This window comes from Corvus hawaiiensis, chromosome 14 (assembly GCF_020740725.1).
Source record: "Corvus hawaiiensis isolate bCorHaw1 chromosome 14, bCorHaw1.pri.cur, whole genome shotgun sequence".
Taxonomy (NCBI): domain Eukaryota; kingdom Metazoa; phylum Chordata; class Aves; order Passeriformes; family Corvidae; genus Corvus; species Corvus hawaiiensis.
The window spans coordinates 15,503,887-15,517,188 of NC_063226.1; the positions used below are offsets into that span (position 1 = coordinate 15,503,887).

The 13,302-nt window shown below is 58.8% G+C and overlaps 1 protein-coding gene and 1 long non-coding RNA gene across 2 annotated transcripts; both read right to left on the reverse strand.

Moving 5' to 3' along the window:
• Positions 1–924: 924 nt before the first annotated feature.
• LOC125333367 (serine/threonine-protein kinase pim-1-like) lies at positions 925–7,384 on the reverse strand. Its single transcript, XM_048319232.1, has 11 exons — positions 7,339–7,384; positions 6,296–6,345; positions 5,973–6,078; positions 4,455–4,594; positions 4,157–4,362; positions 3,237–3,483; positions 3,058–3,108; positions 2,468–2,834; positions 1,655–1,831; positions 1,248–1,397; positions 925–1,020 (listed from the first exon to the last, which is right to left on the reverse strand). The coding sequence occupies exons 1-10, from the start codon at positions 7,382–7,384 to the stop codon at positions 1,291–1,293; spliced, it is 1,497 nt and encodes a 498-aa protein (XP_048175189.1). The 3' UTR covers positions 925–1,020; positions 1,248–1,290.
• Positions 7,385–8,550: 1,166 nt separating this feature from the next.
• Positions 8,551–10,028, reverse strand: LOC125333291. The gene is made up of 4 exons (XR_007206826.1): positions 9,996–10,028; positions 9,153–9,768; positions 8,879–9,013; positions 8,551–8,590 (listed from the first exon to the last, which is right to left on the reverse strand). It is a non-coding gene; the product is annotated as an uncharacterized LOC125333291 (long non-coding RNA).
• Positions 10,029–13,302: the final 3,274 nt, after the last annotated feature.

A 13,302-nucleotide genomic window follows, 5' to 3' on the forward strand; every position in this document is an offset into this window, starting at 1 on the left:
CGTGCCACCACCCGCAGCCAGCCGTGGCAGATCCACCTCCTCAGCAGCTGCCCAGAGCGGGATGCTCCTGTGCTCGCTGCCATCTCCCAAAAGCCCTTATCCCACCCGTGCCAAGAAGACGGGGACCCACCGCACGCCACCCGCCGCCGGAAGAAAAGCTGCTCCCAAGCGATGTCCTCGGCCTTCTCCAAGGCCACGTCCCATCCACGCCGCAGCTGGTCCCAAGCACTTCCCGATCCAGACTGGACACCACCTACAACGCTTCCTCGAAGAAAAACAAACAACAAATTAATGAAAAGGGATTACAGACCAAAAGGAGAAACAAGAAAAAAGGTCAAAAATCTTCTCTCTGTCGGGGGCCTGAGGAAGGCCCAACCTTCCCTACATGCTGGGGAAAAACCCACCCACGGGCGAGGGAAGCCCACGCTTTCTCCCTTCCCCCCTGCACTGCCCCCCAACAGGCACGGCGAGCCCGAAGCAAACAAGGGGAGTGGAGCAGCCCGAGCCCTTCCTTTCCCGCAAAACAAAGCAGCCCGTGCACAGCTCCTGGAGCGCCACCTCTGCTCCTGCCATGGGGGCTTGTTTGTGTCGGGCTGGCTGCCCCAGCCCCAGCCCCAGCCCCAGCCCGGGGAACAGTGGGTGGTGGGGGCTGTTGGCAGGGCCAGGGGCCGACTCCCATTTCGTAAGCACCCCAGCCCATCCCGCCCGCCCCGCCGAAAAGCAGCTTGGCAGCCGGCTGAAGAATTAGTTGCATCCGCCCCAGCAAAGGGGGGAACCTTTGCTTCCCGGCCAGGCCGTGCAATGCCCAAATCTGGGAGCATCCCCCTGGGTGTGGACTCATCTGTAAATTCGCTGTGGAGCCTGGCTTTGAAGAAGGTGCCAGAATCAAAGCCCATCATCTTCAGCTTGCCGGTGGCCAGGTCGAGGAAGAGCTCGTCATCCTTGACGTCGTCCTCCATGTCTCCAGACGCAGCAGCCCCACCTGGCACAGCTTCTCCAGGGGCTCCTTCTTCCCTGCGGCTGAGAGCAGGCTGTCAGTGCCCCGCCCAGGGCCCCGGCTGTCAGTGAAGCAGGACAAGCAAAAGCAGCTTGCACGGCGGCCACCAGTGCTGGGAAGAGCAGCTCAGCTCCAGCACAAGGGCTGCGTGTTCCCATCTGACGACCCCTGCGCAGCGATACAGGCAGGGCAAAAAAGCCTGCGTTTCTTGGCTTCTTCTTGCCAAGGCACGTGTGGAGCTGTAACTTACCGGCTCCCTGGATCAAAGTGTGCCTGTGGCTCTCTCCCTTCTTCTACGGATGGTGAATATCCTGCAGCCAAGGATCACACGACAGGTCTTCTAATGAGGGCCTGTCCAAGGAGTGCAGGGACAGACACCATCTGATGAGTTCCTTGCAGTCTGCGGGGAGAAACCAGAAAGCGCCGGTCAGTTGCAGAAGGCTCCTGTCCGCTTTGCCCCACTATTGCCATGCCCAGGCCATGCCATGGCGGCTCCAAGCTGTGCCTGAACTTTCCCATCCATTCTTTGTTTTGGAGGAGAGCAGGAGAGCGGGGCATGTGCCACCTCCTCGGCAGCTGCCAGAGCGGGATGCTCGTGAGCCCGCTGCTGTCTCCCAGCACCGCTATTCCCCCCGTGCCGCAGAGATGAGCATCCACCTTGAGAGAGCCGTTGTGGGAGCGACAGCTGGCCCCAGCTGATGTTCCGGCCCTTCGGGAACGGGTGCTGCCCGCAGACCATCTGGTGCAGCACGATGCCCAGGGACCAGACGGTAGCTGCCTCGCCGTAGTACCAGCCAAAGTGGTTCCATTCCGGGGGGCTGTACGATGGTGTTCCTACGGAATAGAGAGGCAGTTCATTAGGGGGATGCTGCCTGCTCCCGGAGCCTCGCCCCAGCATCCCTGGGCACGCGGGGGCCGCACCAGTGGCACGCGGCGTGACCCGCTGCCCTCTCGCCAGCGCCTGTGACTTGCGGACAAACTGTGGGTTGTAAAAGAAGCCACCGGTGTCGCAAGAGGGCAGCGGAAGCCCTGGCAAGGCCCGAGCATTCCACGCAAAGGGAAAACCCGCTCAGTGCCGGGGGGGAAAAACCATGCCTTCACCCTGCCTGCCTGCATTGCCCCAAAAAACATTCTGAAGCCAAGGCAAACCAGGCAAGCTGAGCAGTCCAAGCCCTTTCTCGCCTGCACACCAAACCGGCGGGTGCACAGCTTCTGGCCCCACCCTCTCTGCTACCCCCACCCACGGGTGTGTTTTTGTCACGCTGGCTGCCCCAGCCCCAGCGCCAGTCCTGGGCAGAGTGGCTGGCGAAGGCTGCCAGCAGCGCTGGAAGATGGCCCCCTGGCCACCCACACTCAAAAGCAACTGGGCTGAACACTCGGTCCTGGCATCAAAAGGGAGAATCCCCGCTGCCACAGCCAGGCTGGGCCGCGAGATGCCGGCACCGGGAGCCTACCCCGGCGGGGACTCACCTGCAAAGCGGGTGTAGGCTGTGTCTTGCAGGTGGGTGCCGCAGCCAAAGTCAATCAATTTGGCCTGGCCGGTGGCCAGGTCAACCAGGATGTTCTCTGGTTTCAGGTCCCTGTGAAGGACCCCGCAGCTGGTGCAGTGCCGCACGGCCTCCAGGACCTGGCGGAAGAGCTCCCGTGCCACCTCCTCTGACAGGAAGCCCCGCTCTCGAATAAAACGAAGCAGGTCCTGAGAGTGCTCCGGCCGCTCCATCACCAGCACCACGTTGTTGGGGAGCTCGAGCCACTCGAGGAGCTGCACCACACCAGGGAAGCCGGTGGACACCTTGTCCAGCAGCACGACCTCGAGTGGTGCGCTGGTGCCGTTGGGCTGCGGGAGGAGCACGATGCCGTCAGTGGGGCTGATGCCGTGCCAGGGCTCGGGAAGGCCCTCGCCCAGCCCGGGATGCTCTGCGCCCTCCGCTGCCCCCACGCCCGCTCTCCCCCGAGGCGTCCTGCCGCCTTCCACCCTCCCGGGCCTCGGCTTATCCCCGCCCGTCACGCCCCGGCTTCTCCCGCTGCCCACCACCCCCCTCCTCCCCCCGCTCACTCACCAGCTCGCCCCAATGACGGATGCGGTTCCGTGGCACCCGTTTGATGGCCACCTGCAAGCCAAGGGAAGCAGCGGGTTGAGCTCGCCGCCCGCCCTGCCGAGCCCCATCCTCCTTCTCCTGCGCCCTCCTCCTCCTCCGCCCCCCCTCCTCCTGCGCCCGCCGCCGGCCCCGCCACTCACCGGGGCGCCGTCCGAGAGCCGCGTCGCCGCGAACACGCTGCCGAAGCCGCCGCGCCCCAGCAGCGAGCCCACCCGGTAGCGCTCCGTCAGGCCCTGCTGCGCCTTCCCTGCCGGCGACACGCGGCTGTCAGCGCTCGGCCCGGCGCCAGAAACGGCCCGCGGCCGCTCCTCAACCGCCCCGGGCCGGGTATCCCCAGATGTTGCCTCTTTCGAAGGGGACACCGGCAGCTCGGGGGCGGGGGCCGCGCTGCCGAGGGGAAGAGCTCGGACCGGGGAAGACGCCGCGGACGCGGCGGGAGCGGCCGCGCCGTCTGTGTCCGCGGCGGGTCCCGGGAGGAGCCGGGGCCGGGGCCGGGGCCGGGGCCGGGGCCGGGGCCGGGGCCGGGGCCGGGGCCGGGGCCGGAGTCGGAGTCGGAGGCGGGCCTGGGGCCGGGGCCGGAGTCGGACCAGCCGGAGCCAGAGGCTGGCAATGCTGCCCAAGAGGCAGGCACTGATGCCCGCCCAGCAGCGCCACCGCCAGTACGGCAAGAGCCGGGCGGAGGCGAGACCGCGGCGGGACGCCCGGGGGCGGGGAGGGCGCAGCCCCGCCCGGGGCCGCGGGCGGGCCGGGCGCATGGCCCGGCCTGGCATGGGGAGAGGGAGGCCGCGGAAGGGGCGGAGGGGGTGGAGCACTGAAGGGAGAGCGGGACAGGGGATGCGGGACGCTGGGAGAAGGAGAGGAGGAGCAGGAGAAGGAACGCGGAGGCTCTGGAGAACCGCTGCTTTTGTGTTGCTCTTCTGCTGCTGCCGCTGCTGCCGCTGCCGCCGCTGCCGCTGAAGCGCTGGGAGCGTTTGTCCGCGTGTCCGTGTGTCTGTTGCCCGGGTGTCCGTTTTTCCGCCGCGCGCCCCGCGGCCGAGCCCCGCGCGCCCCGGGCCAGCACGGGCCGCTGCGCTCCGGGGCCGAAGCGGAGTCACGGAGCATCTCTTCCTCCCGCAGCCGCGCCACACGCACCGTCTTGTTTAGCTTCCTCTTCACCAGATTGTAACTCTTCCTTGCGGCAGTCTTGCAACTTGCCCCTGCTGCTCGCTCGCCCCGCGCCGCGGTCTCTTGCTCACGAGCAAGCAAAGCGCTGTCCGCACTTTTTGCCTGGAGCAGAGCAAAGTGCTGAATGAGGCGCCTGCCAGCGCCAGGCGGAGCCAGCCCCGTGGGAGGGCAGAGCAGGACGTGAGGAGGGAGACGTGCGGCCCCTGCGGGGCGCAGCGCTGCTCCCCGGCCGCTCGGCGTGGGCAGTGGGAGCGGCGGGGCCGTGCCCGGCGCGGTGCCCTCGTCGCCAGGGCTGTTGCTATTTTCTTGTCCGGTTCCAGGTGAAAATCGGAGACTGCCGATAGGAGGATTCAAGGAAAAGAATGGAAACACTCTTTTTGCCGAGTTCTGATGCCAGTCCAATAGAGCAGCTCAGCTCTCAGCTGTCTGCCTCCTCCCTGCCAATCCAGCACTTTCAGCCGGGAGCAAAGGCCCTCTCTGCAAAGAAACTGCAGGCTGGTTTCCTTCTCCTGCTGTTCATTGACACAGGTAGAAAAGCAGACTAGTTTGGATGCTGAGTCTGTCCAAACAGACAGTGAACTTTGCCATGTGAAGCCAAGACACGGAGTCTTGAGCCCTGCGACAGTGTCATGGGAATCACCTTTGTTGCTTCTGCTGTCTATTGTCACTGCTGAGGGTGCAGTCCCATGGGAGCACATGCCCTGTCTCTAGAAGCCAGAGCCGAGCAATGCACTGGGCTCTAAAATCTTCCGTTGGCAGGCTTCTGGTGTCTCCAGCATTGCTTTCAAAGCCAAACAGGGAGAAGGCAAACTGTGTGTAGCTAATGATACTGTAGAGTGTCTCAAACTTGCTAAGTCCTAGGTCTTCTAGGTAAGATCAGTTTGGAATGACGGTGGGGTAGAACTAGTGCAAGACAGAAAAGGGGAGCCTAGAAGGGAAGCAATTAATAGTATACGGGAACATCTTGGGCTGTTTCTTTCCGTTTGCATGTCACTTCTGGGAAGCTGTTTTGCTTTTGCAAGAATCTTGCCCACAGTGATGTCTGCTCTTTCCAAGACCCTTTCCTGGAGACCTTGCTCGAGCTCCTGTCACAAGATGTGCCATCACGTGCAGCTTCTCTTGGCTTGCCACACTGTGCGTGCAGCACGACTCTTGCAGCAAAGCCGGACCAAGGTTTTGAGAGCTTGACAACTTGTCCTTTCTCCTCCTGGTGGGCTAGCGAGTTGTGCGGTGGGTAAGGTTTCCGTCGTTACTGTTCTAGGCTAAGGAAACAGGAGGAGGGGGTAGCAGCAGTTGTTAGGCTGGCTGAATGGAGAGAAAGAATCTCCGGAGCCTGCAGCCAGAAGTGGAGAGCTGTGGGCTAATCCTTCCAAGCTCTCAGTGGACATCTTGCAAGTGACCTGGAACGTGAGAATGGTCTGACAGAGGCGGTTGGTTTCTGAGTTCAGCGTAGATGCTTGCACATCTGGTGCGTTGGTGCGCAAATCAAGAGTACAATCGGTTCATGGGAAGCACCAGAAGAAGCTGGAGCTCTCCGAGCAGACGACTGAAAGAATCTGCAAAGGAGAAATGTGGGAAATGACTTGGTGTACCTTGCCTGGAAGAAGGGTAGTTTTTTCTAATAATTCCTAATCCGTTCCCTTGGCTTTTGACTTTCTTAACAAGGCCGTTTGCATCCCCGATTCAGCACGAAGCCAGAGGCCCGGGCTTACGGAAGCGCGCCAAAGATTCCTCCGCAGTGACGCTCAGGTGGAAAGAGGAGCGGGGCGCCTGAGCAGCCTCCGGGGAAGCATCCCGCGAGGTGCAATTTGCGCCGTGCTGGGAGAGGAGGAGGGGGAGAAGGATGGGCCGTGCGTGGCAGCAGCAGCAAGTTTGGGCCGCAGGACATTGCGCCTGCGCCGCTGCCCCACAATGGGCGGGCGTGTCCCCGGGGCTGCGGCCCCGGCACCGCGTCCGCTGAGCTGCCGACGCTGCGGGAGCTCCCCGGGCTGGGCTGGGGTTCCCGCTGGGACTGGGCAGCAGGCTGTGCTCTCACTGTGGTCAGCAGCAGCGGCACGTACCTCTGGACATCCACGTCTCCTGCTGCTGGGAAGAAGCAATGAAGCGAGTGCAGAAGTTCTGCTTCCTCTTTCTCCCGGTGGAGTTTTTCGTTTCATTCCACACTCCAGAGGCAATTTCTGTGCTGGCCTCTGTCAGCTGATTCTATTTCAAGAGCACCAGCAACAGGGCTGCGTTTGAGCGCTGTGAATGTGGCCTGTATGGCTTTCATTCTCCTCGCCTTAGTGCTCAGGGGTGGTGGGCATTCCAGTATCTGCTGATCCTTATGCCTGCGACAAAAAGACTGACTTCGCTGTCGTGAAAGCACCGTGGATAGGCCTGCTTGAAAGCGGCAGTTGCAGTTTGGCTGAAAAATGCAGGTGGCAGCCGGAAGGGGTGCCACAGCAGCCGTGGGGTCCAATTCACAAGGCAGAGGCAACAGCAGCCTCCTGACGGCGCATCACGGTGAATGAAAGGGTGCAGAAACCCGATCATTTCTTTCTCTGAAGTTTGCTTCGGGAATGTACAGGCAGGCTCTGAGGAACCAGGGCTGTTTGTGGGGGAGTGTTGTTGTGATCAAGAGATTCAATTAGAAAAAGAAGGTGTTACGCATTTTGAGTCTTGACTTCAGTGCTTAGTCAGAAAGACCCAGTAGAGTAAGAAAACACCGGGAACTTGCAACTGGGAGAACACAGAGCGTTTAGTTAGAAAGCAAGGACTATTCAGTCAAGGCAGGAGAGATGGAACAAAGTTTTTAAAAATGTAACAAGTAGCAGGTGCACAATAGTTTGCAGAAAGAAGTATTACACAAGCATTTATCTTTGGGAGAAAAGTCTGATGTTGCTGTTAGGGACTTGATCACGACTATTATTGGTTAGCAAGCTTATTAACAATTTTACTATTGGCTATCCAGGCTCACACTATTCTAACCCGATGGTGAAAAGATTATAAAAGCTATCGACACTTTTAATAAACGTCTCTGGTTATAGCCCGACTGGCGACCGCATTTCTTTGATGCGTTGCACAAGCAACGTGACTGACACTTTCGCTCTCCGTGCTCGTTCCGCAGCCACGGGTACAAAGACATTATGGGAACCCTTGTGCAGACAGAGCCTTCTATCCCTGCAGAACGCAGCGCGGCGGGTGGGGGCGGTTGGCGGGCAGCGAGCCCCGGGCAGCAGGCGAGATCCGGCTCCGCACCTGCCGGGCCCTGCTAAGGCTCAATGCCGGCTCCTCTGCAACAGCAAAGACCTTGAGCCTTGTCACTGCCCAGAGGGGCAGTGCTGGCCCGGCCGCACAGCTCGTTTTCCCCACAACTTGCAGGAGGTGAGAAGGCAACACTTGCAAACACTGACTGCGAGCCGCAGCGCCGGCTGCGCACCATTAACCTCAGCTCTGGGACCACTGTCTGCCCCAAGCTCCGGGGGATGCGGTGGGAGCCCGGCTGGGCTCTGCCCTGGGGCCATCCTCCAGTGACAGCTGCAAACAGGGAGCATTTAGTTGCCACCAAGAGCCCAGCCACGCGTGGAGGGGAGCTGGTGCAGGTGCGGCCTGCGCTGTTGCCTGCTGTGCTCTGGGGCTGCTGCTCCCCGCAGAGGGAACTGCACTGGCGTGCCAGAGGAGACAAAGAAGCTTCAGCTTAAGCCGAACTGAGCTGGGTGGCTGGGCTGGCAGGAGTGGGGAGGGTCAAGGGCATTCACAGAGCTCATCCTGCTGCAAGGACGAGGAAAAGTGGCAGTGGGAAGCTAACAGTGAGGAGAGCTGAGGCCTGGAGGGCAGCTCTTGAATGACACTCAGGTCTCGCCGGACCTCTGAGACATTGCTGTTCTTCTGCCAGTGACAGGATGAGTCCCTAAACCTGGGGCTCGCTCCTCCTCCTCGTGGTCAGGGGCATCAAGGAAGGCTACAGTGCGACAGAGACCACCCTGAGCTGGCAACTCACTGGGGGAAAAGAGGGAGGGAGCACTTGTGAACTAAAGGGCAGGTGGGGCAGAGAACTGTTCAGAGAAGGGCTGAGCTAAAGCTTGAGCAAGCTGAGAAACGTCATTTGGGGTCATCCCACATTGATTTCATTTCACAAGTTATTGAACAAGTTTATTTGGGGCGGGGGGGGGGGTGTCATGTTTTCCCCTGGAGGCGTGCACTCTGCAGGCTTGAGCTGCGTTGCCGAAATGCTCGGGCACGTCTCTGCTGCAGCTCACACCGGTTCTTCTTTGGCTTCTTCCGGCCCGGTGCTGAGCCGCAGCAGAGCCCTGGCGGAGCCCAGAGCAGCCTCAGCATCCACAGAGCCCGGCTGCAAGGAGAGAAAGCAGAAACCGCCCGTCACGTGAAGGCTGCTGTCCCCCTTGTCCCAGCCGCCCGCGGTGCCCAGGCCGTGCTGGCCGTGCTCAGAGCGGTGCCCGAAGCCGCCCGTCCCTGCTGCCTTTGGCAGGAGAGCAGGATGGCAGGACACGTGCCACCACCCGCAGCCAGCCGTGGCAGATCCACCTCCTCAGCAGCTGCCCAGAGCGGGATGCTCCTGTGCTCGCTGCCATCTCCCAAAAGCCCTTATCCCACCCGTGCCAAGAAGACGGGGACCCACCGCACGCCACCCGCCGCCGGAAGAAAAGCTGCTCCCAAGCGATGTCCTCGGCCTTCTCCAAGGCCACGTCCCATCCACGCCGCAGCTGGTCCCAAGCACTTCCCGATCCAGACTGGACACCACCTACAACGCTTCCTCGAAGAAAAACAAACAACAAATTAATGAAAAGGGATTACAGACCAAAAGGAGAAACAAGAAAAAAGGTCAAAAATCTTCTCTCTGTCGGGGGCCTGAGGAAGGCCCAACCTTCCCTACATGCTGGGGAAAAACCCACCCACGGGCGAGGGAAGCCCACGCTTTCTCCCTTCCCCCCTGCACTGCCCCCCAACAGGCACGGCGAGCCCGAAGCAAACAAGGGGAGTGGAGCAGCCCGAGCCCTTCCTTTCCCGCAAAACAAAGCAGCCCGTGCACAGCTCCTGGAGCGCCACCTCTGCTCCTGCCATGGGGGCTTGTTTGTGTCGGGCTGGCTGCCCCAGCCCCAGCCCCAGCCCCAGCCCGGGGAACAGTGGGTGGTGGGGGCTGTTGGCAGGGCCAGGGGCCGACTCCCATTTCGTAAGCACCCCAGCCCATCCCGCCCGCCCCGCCGAAAAGCAGCTTGGCAGCCGGCTGAAGAATTAGTTGCATCCGCCCCAGCAAAGGGGGGAACCTTTGCTTCCCGGCCAGGCCGTGCAATGCCCAAATCTGGGAGCATCCCCCTGGGTGTGGACTCATCTGTAAATTCGCTGTGGAGCCTGGCTTTGAAGAAGGTGCCAGAATCAAAGCCCATCATCTTCAGCTTGCCGGTGGCCAGGTCGAGGAAGAGCTCGTCATCCTTGACGTCATCCTCCATGTCTCCAGACGCAGCAGCCCCACCTGGCACAGCTTCTCCAGGGGCTCCTTCTTCCCTGCGGCTGAGAGCAGGCTGTCAGTGCCCCGCCCAGGGCCCCGGCTGTCAGTGAAGCAGGACAAGCAAAAGCAGCTTGCACGGCGGCCACCAGTGCTGGGAAGAGCAGCTCAGCTCCAGCACAAGGGCTGCGTGTTCCCATCTGACGACCCCTGCGCAGCGATACAGGCAGGGCAAAAAAGCCTGCGTTTCTTGGCTTCTTCTTGCCAAGGCACGTGTGGAGCTGTAACTTACCGGCTCCCTGGATCAAAGTGTGCCTGTGGCTCTCTCCCTTCTTCTACGGACGGTGAATATCCTGCAGCCAAGGATCACACGACAGGCCTTCTAATGAGGGCCTGTCCAAGGAGTGCAGGGACAGACACCATCTGATGAGTTCCTTGCAGTCTGCGGGGAGAAACCAGAAAGCGCCGGTCAGTTGCAGAAGGCTCCTGTCCGCTTTGCCCCACTATTGCCATGCCCAGGCCATGCCATGGCGGCTCCAAGCTGTGCCTGAACTTTCCCATCCATTCTTTGTTTTGGAGGAGAGCAGGAGAGCGGGGCATGTGCCACCTCCTCGGCAGCTGCCAGAGCGGGATGCTCGTGAGCCCGCTGCTGTCTCCCAGCACCGCTATTCCCCCCGTGCCGCAGAGATGAGCATCCACCTTGAGAGAGCCGTTGTGGGAGCGACAGCTGGCCCCAGCTGATGTTCCGGCCCTTCGGGAACGGGTGCTGCCCGCAGACCATCTGGTGCAGCACGATGCCCAGGGACCAGACGGTAGCTGCCTCGCCGTAGTACCAGCCAAAGTGGTTCCATTCCGGGGGGCTGTACGATGGTGTTCCTACGGAATAGAGAGGCAGTTCATTAGGGGGATGCACCTTGGATAGCCCTGCTTGAAAGCGGCAGTTGCAGTTTGGCTGAAAAATGCAGGTGGCAGCCGGAAGGGGTGCCACAGCAGCCATGGGGTCCAATTCACAAGGCAGAGGCAACAGCAGCCTCCTGACGGCGCATCACGGTGAGTGAAAGGGTGCAGAAACCCGATCATTTCTTTCTCTGAAGTTTACTTCAGGAATGTACAGGCAGGCTCTGAGGAACCAGGGCTGTTTGTGGGGGAGTGTTGTTGTGATCAAGAGATTCAATTAGAAAAAGAAGGTGTTACGCATTTTGAGTCTTGACTTCAGTGCTTAGTCAGTAAGACCATGGAGTTCCGTTCTGCGCTTGGTGCAGTGCAGGGAAAGGGCTGAGTGTCTGAAGTGAGTCCTCTTTTTTATCTGTATAACTTGGAAAGTATTTTAGACAGTGGTGCGGAGCAACTTTTAGTATTTGTTTTGAAGGCACCAGTGTATTTTTCATGGTTAGATGACACAAATGAACGTACAGGTGTCTGCTGTATGTGCTTTGCAGTTTGTAAGCTAGATCTTGCCTTTTTATTTTCCTGAATTTTTCTAAGTCTGGCAGCCAGGAAGTTCTCACTGTAAGATATGTGGCTTCAATGAGGTACAGTTATCTTCTGAGTTTCAAAACATATCAGCTCTGCTGGGGATTCCCAGCCACTTGACCCACTCCTTGCTTGCCCAGAGGAGCCACTGACCAGCCCAGAATGTACAGGGACTGCTGACCCCTTCAGTAACTGGCTTCCCTGCCACACCAAACAAGGTTGGTTGAGCTTCTCATCAATCAACACCCCAAGTCCTTCTCAGGGCTGCTCTCAATCCATTCTTCACCCAGCCTGGGTTTGTGCTTTTTAATCATATGGTGTACTGTAATGTGTGCATGTATAAGAGACTGTGGCTAAGCCTTATGCTCAAAATCCCCAGAACTATAGGAATTTTAGTATTCTGAGAATGTTCCAACCTTTGACTTTGGTTCAGTTTTGTCTCAGTGAAAATGCTAGAGCTAAACATCCCTAAAGCTTTGGAAGCATTTGAGTCTGAGCAGATTGGCTGCTGTTGATTGCATAAAGCTTGGTTGTATTTTCAGAGGGGTGTTAAGTTCTTCCCTGCCCCTACATGGAACAGGTTTCAAAACAAAACCACATTTCTCTGATTGCTTATGGATTTACTTGTTATTATAGCTGAGCTATTACTGCTGAAATAAGTTGTCTACTTAGATGTGGAATGGGAAAATGAAAGGTTTGTTTAAGTTAGGACAAAAGTGTTCACTTAGTAAGCTTTGTGTGTTTAGCAATATTGATCTTGAGCAAATTGCTTCATCTGCTCTTCATTAGCTGCTCTGCACACTGCTACTGAAGTAGCAAAACCAGACCAATCTCCCTGTGCTACTAAGCTGCCAAAACCTGGAGCTGCTGTGCTGGTGGGGTGGATGCTGGTGGAGGGGTTGGTTTTGAAGTGCCTGTGGCTGGCAGGGGGAGTGGGCTGGTTCCAAAGCCCCTGTCCCCAGGGAGGCATTCAAACCTGAGCTAGGTTTGGCTGTGTAATGCTCAGTGTGCTGCTCCTAGCACAGGGAAAGGAAAGGGAAATGGGCACTGCAGACGGATGGTGAGTTAATTGGTTATCAGTCACACAGGTTCAGAATCAGCCCAAAGCCTGAGGTAAAAACTGAGCAGTGGTGACTCCTATGAGAAAGGGTTGAACTCTGTGTTTACACTCGCTTTTTTGGTGCTCGTATAGGCAGCAGCTGATCCTGGGCCATGTAATCACTACTCAGGAATCTTCCCTCTCAATGGCGGGCTCTCACCCAGAGCTCCAGCCTGCGTATAGTGACATGTGGCTGTTTGGGATGTGTTTGAACGGCTCCTGGGACTCAGGGCAATTCCTGCAGAGCAGTTGATAGGAGGCAAGGCCTCTCCATCAAAAGAGTGGCTCTGTGGAGAAGAGGAACTCAAAATGTTCTTTCTCCTGTTATTTTCCTTTGTTGCCTCAAATTCCCTGCCTCAAATTCCTCTACAGCATGTCACACTCGTGGTTGCAGTGACTCTGCCAGCATTTTGATCGCACTGCCTGATGCAGGACAACTTGGCAAAAGTGTGTAAGTGCTGGAGCAAGGGACTGGTGCATGCAAACTGGCTGCCCCAAAAGTAACTGCAGGGCCCTGGAGAAACAGGACTTTTTATTGTGAGTTCCATAGATCAAATAATAATTAATGACGCCAACACAGCTAACAGATAAGTAGAAAAAGGGGTTGCTGGTTGAAGTGGCAGGTTTGAAGCATCTGTCAAATGATGGAGGCAGCAATGGCCAGTCCAGTGAGGGAACAGTACTAACCCAGTATTTCGTAAGCCAACTTCAGTCAGGACTGACTGTGCTGCTGAGTATTCAGCAAACATGAATTCAGTCATTGGAAGCAGGCTGGCTCACGGCTGGGCACCTTGCGCTGGTGCCACTGTGTCTCCGGGCTGCTGTGGAGTGTCAAGGAGATCGGCATCTTCCAGAGGTCCCGCTGCCCACGCCACGCCCCGTGCTCTGTCCATTGTGGGCACTGGGGCGGGCTGGGGGAAGAGGCCGCTGTGCTGGGACGTGATGGAGGAGGTGAGCCACCACTCCTGGGTGGCACGCGGGGGATCACCCATCACCCCGAGACGTGATGTCAGGAGGAGCCATCACT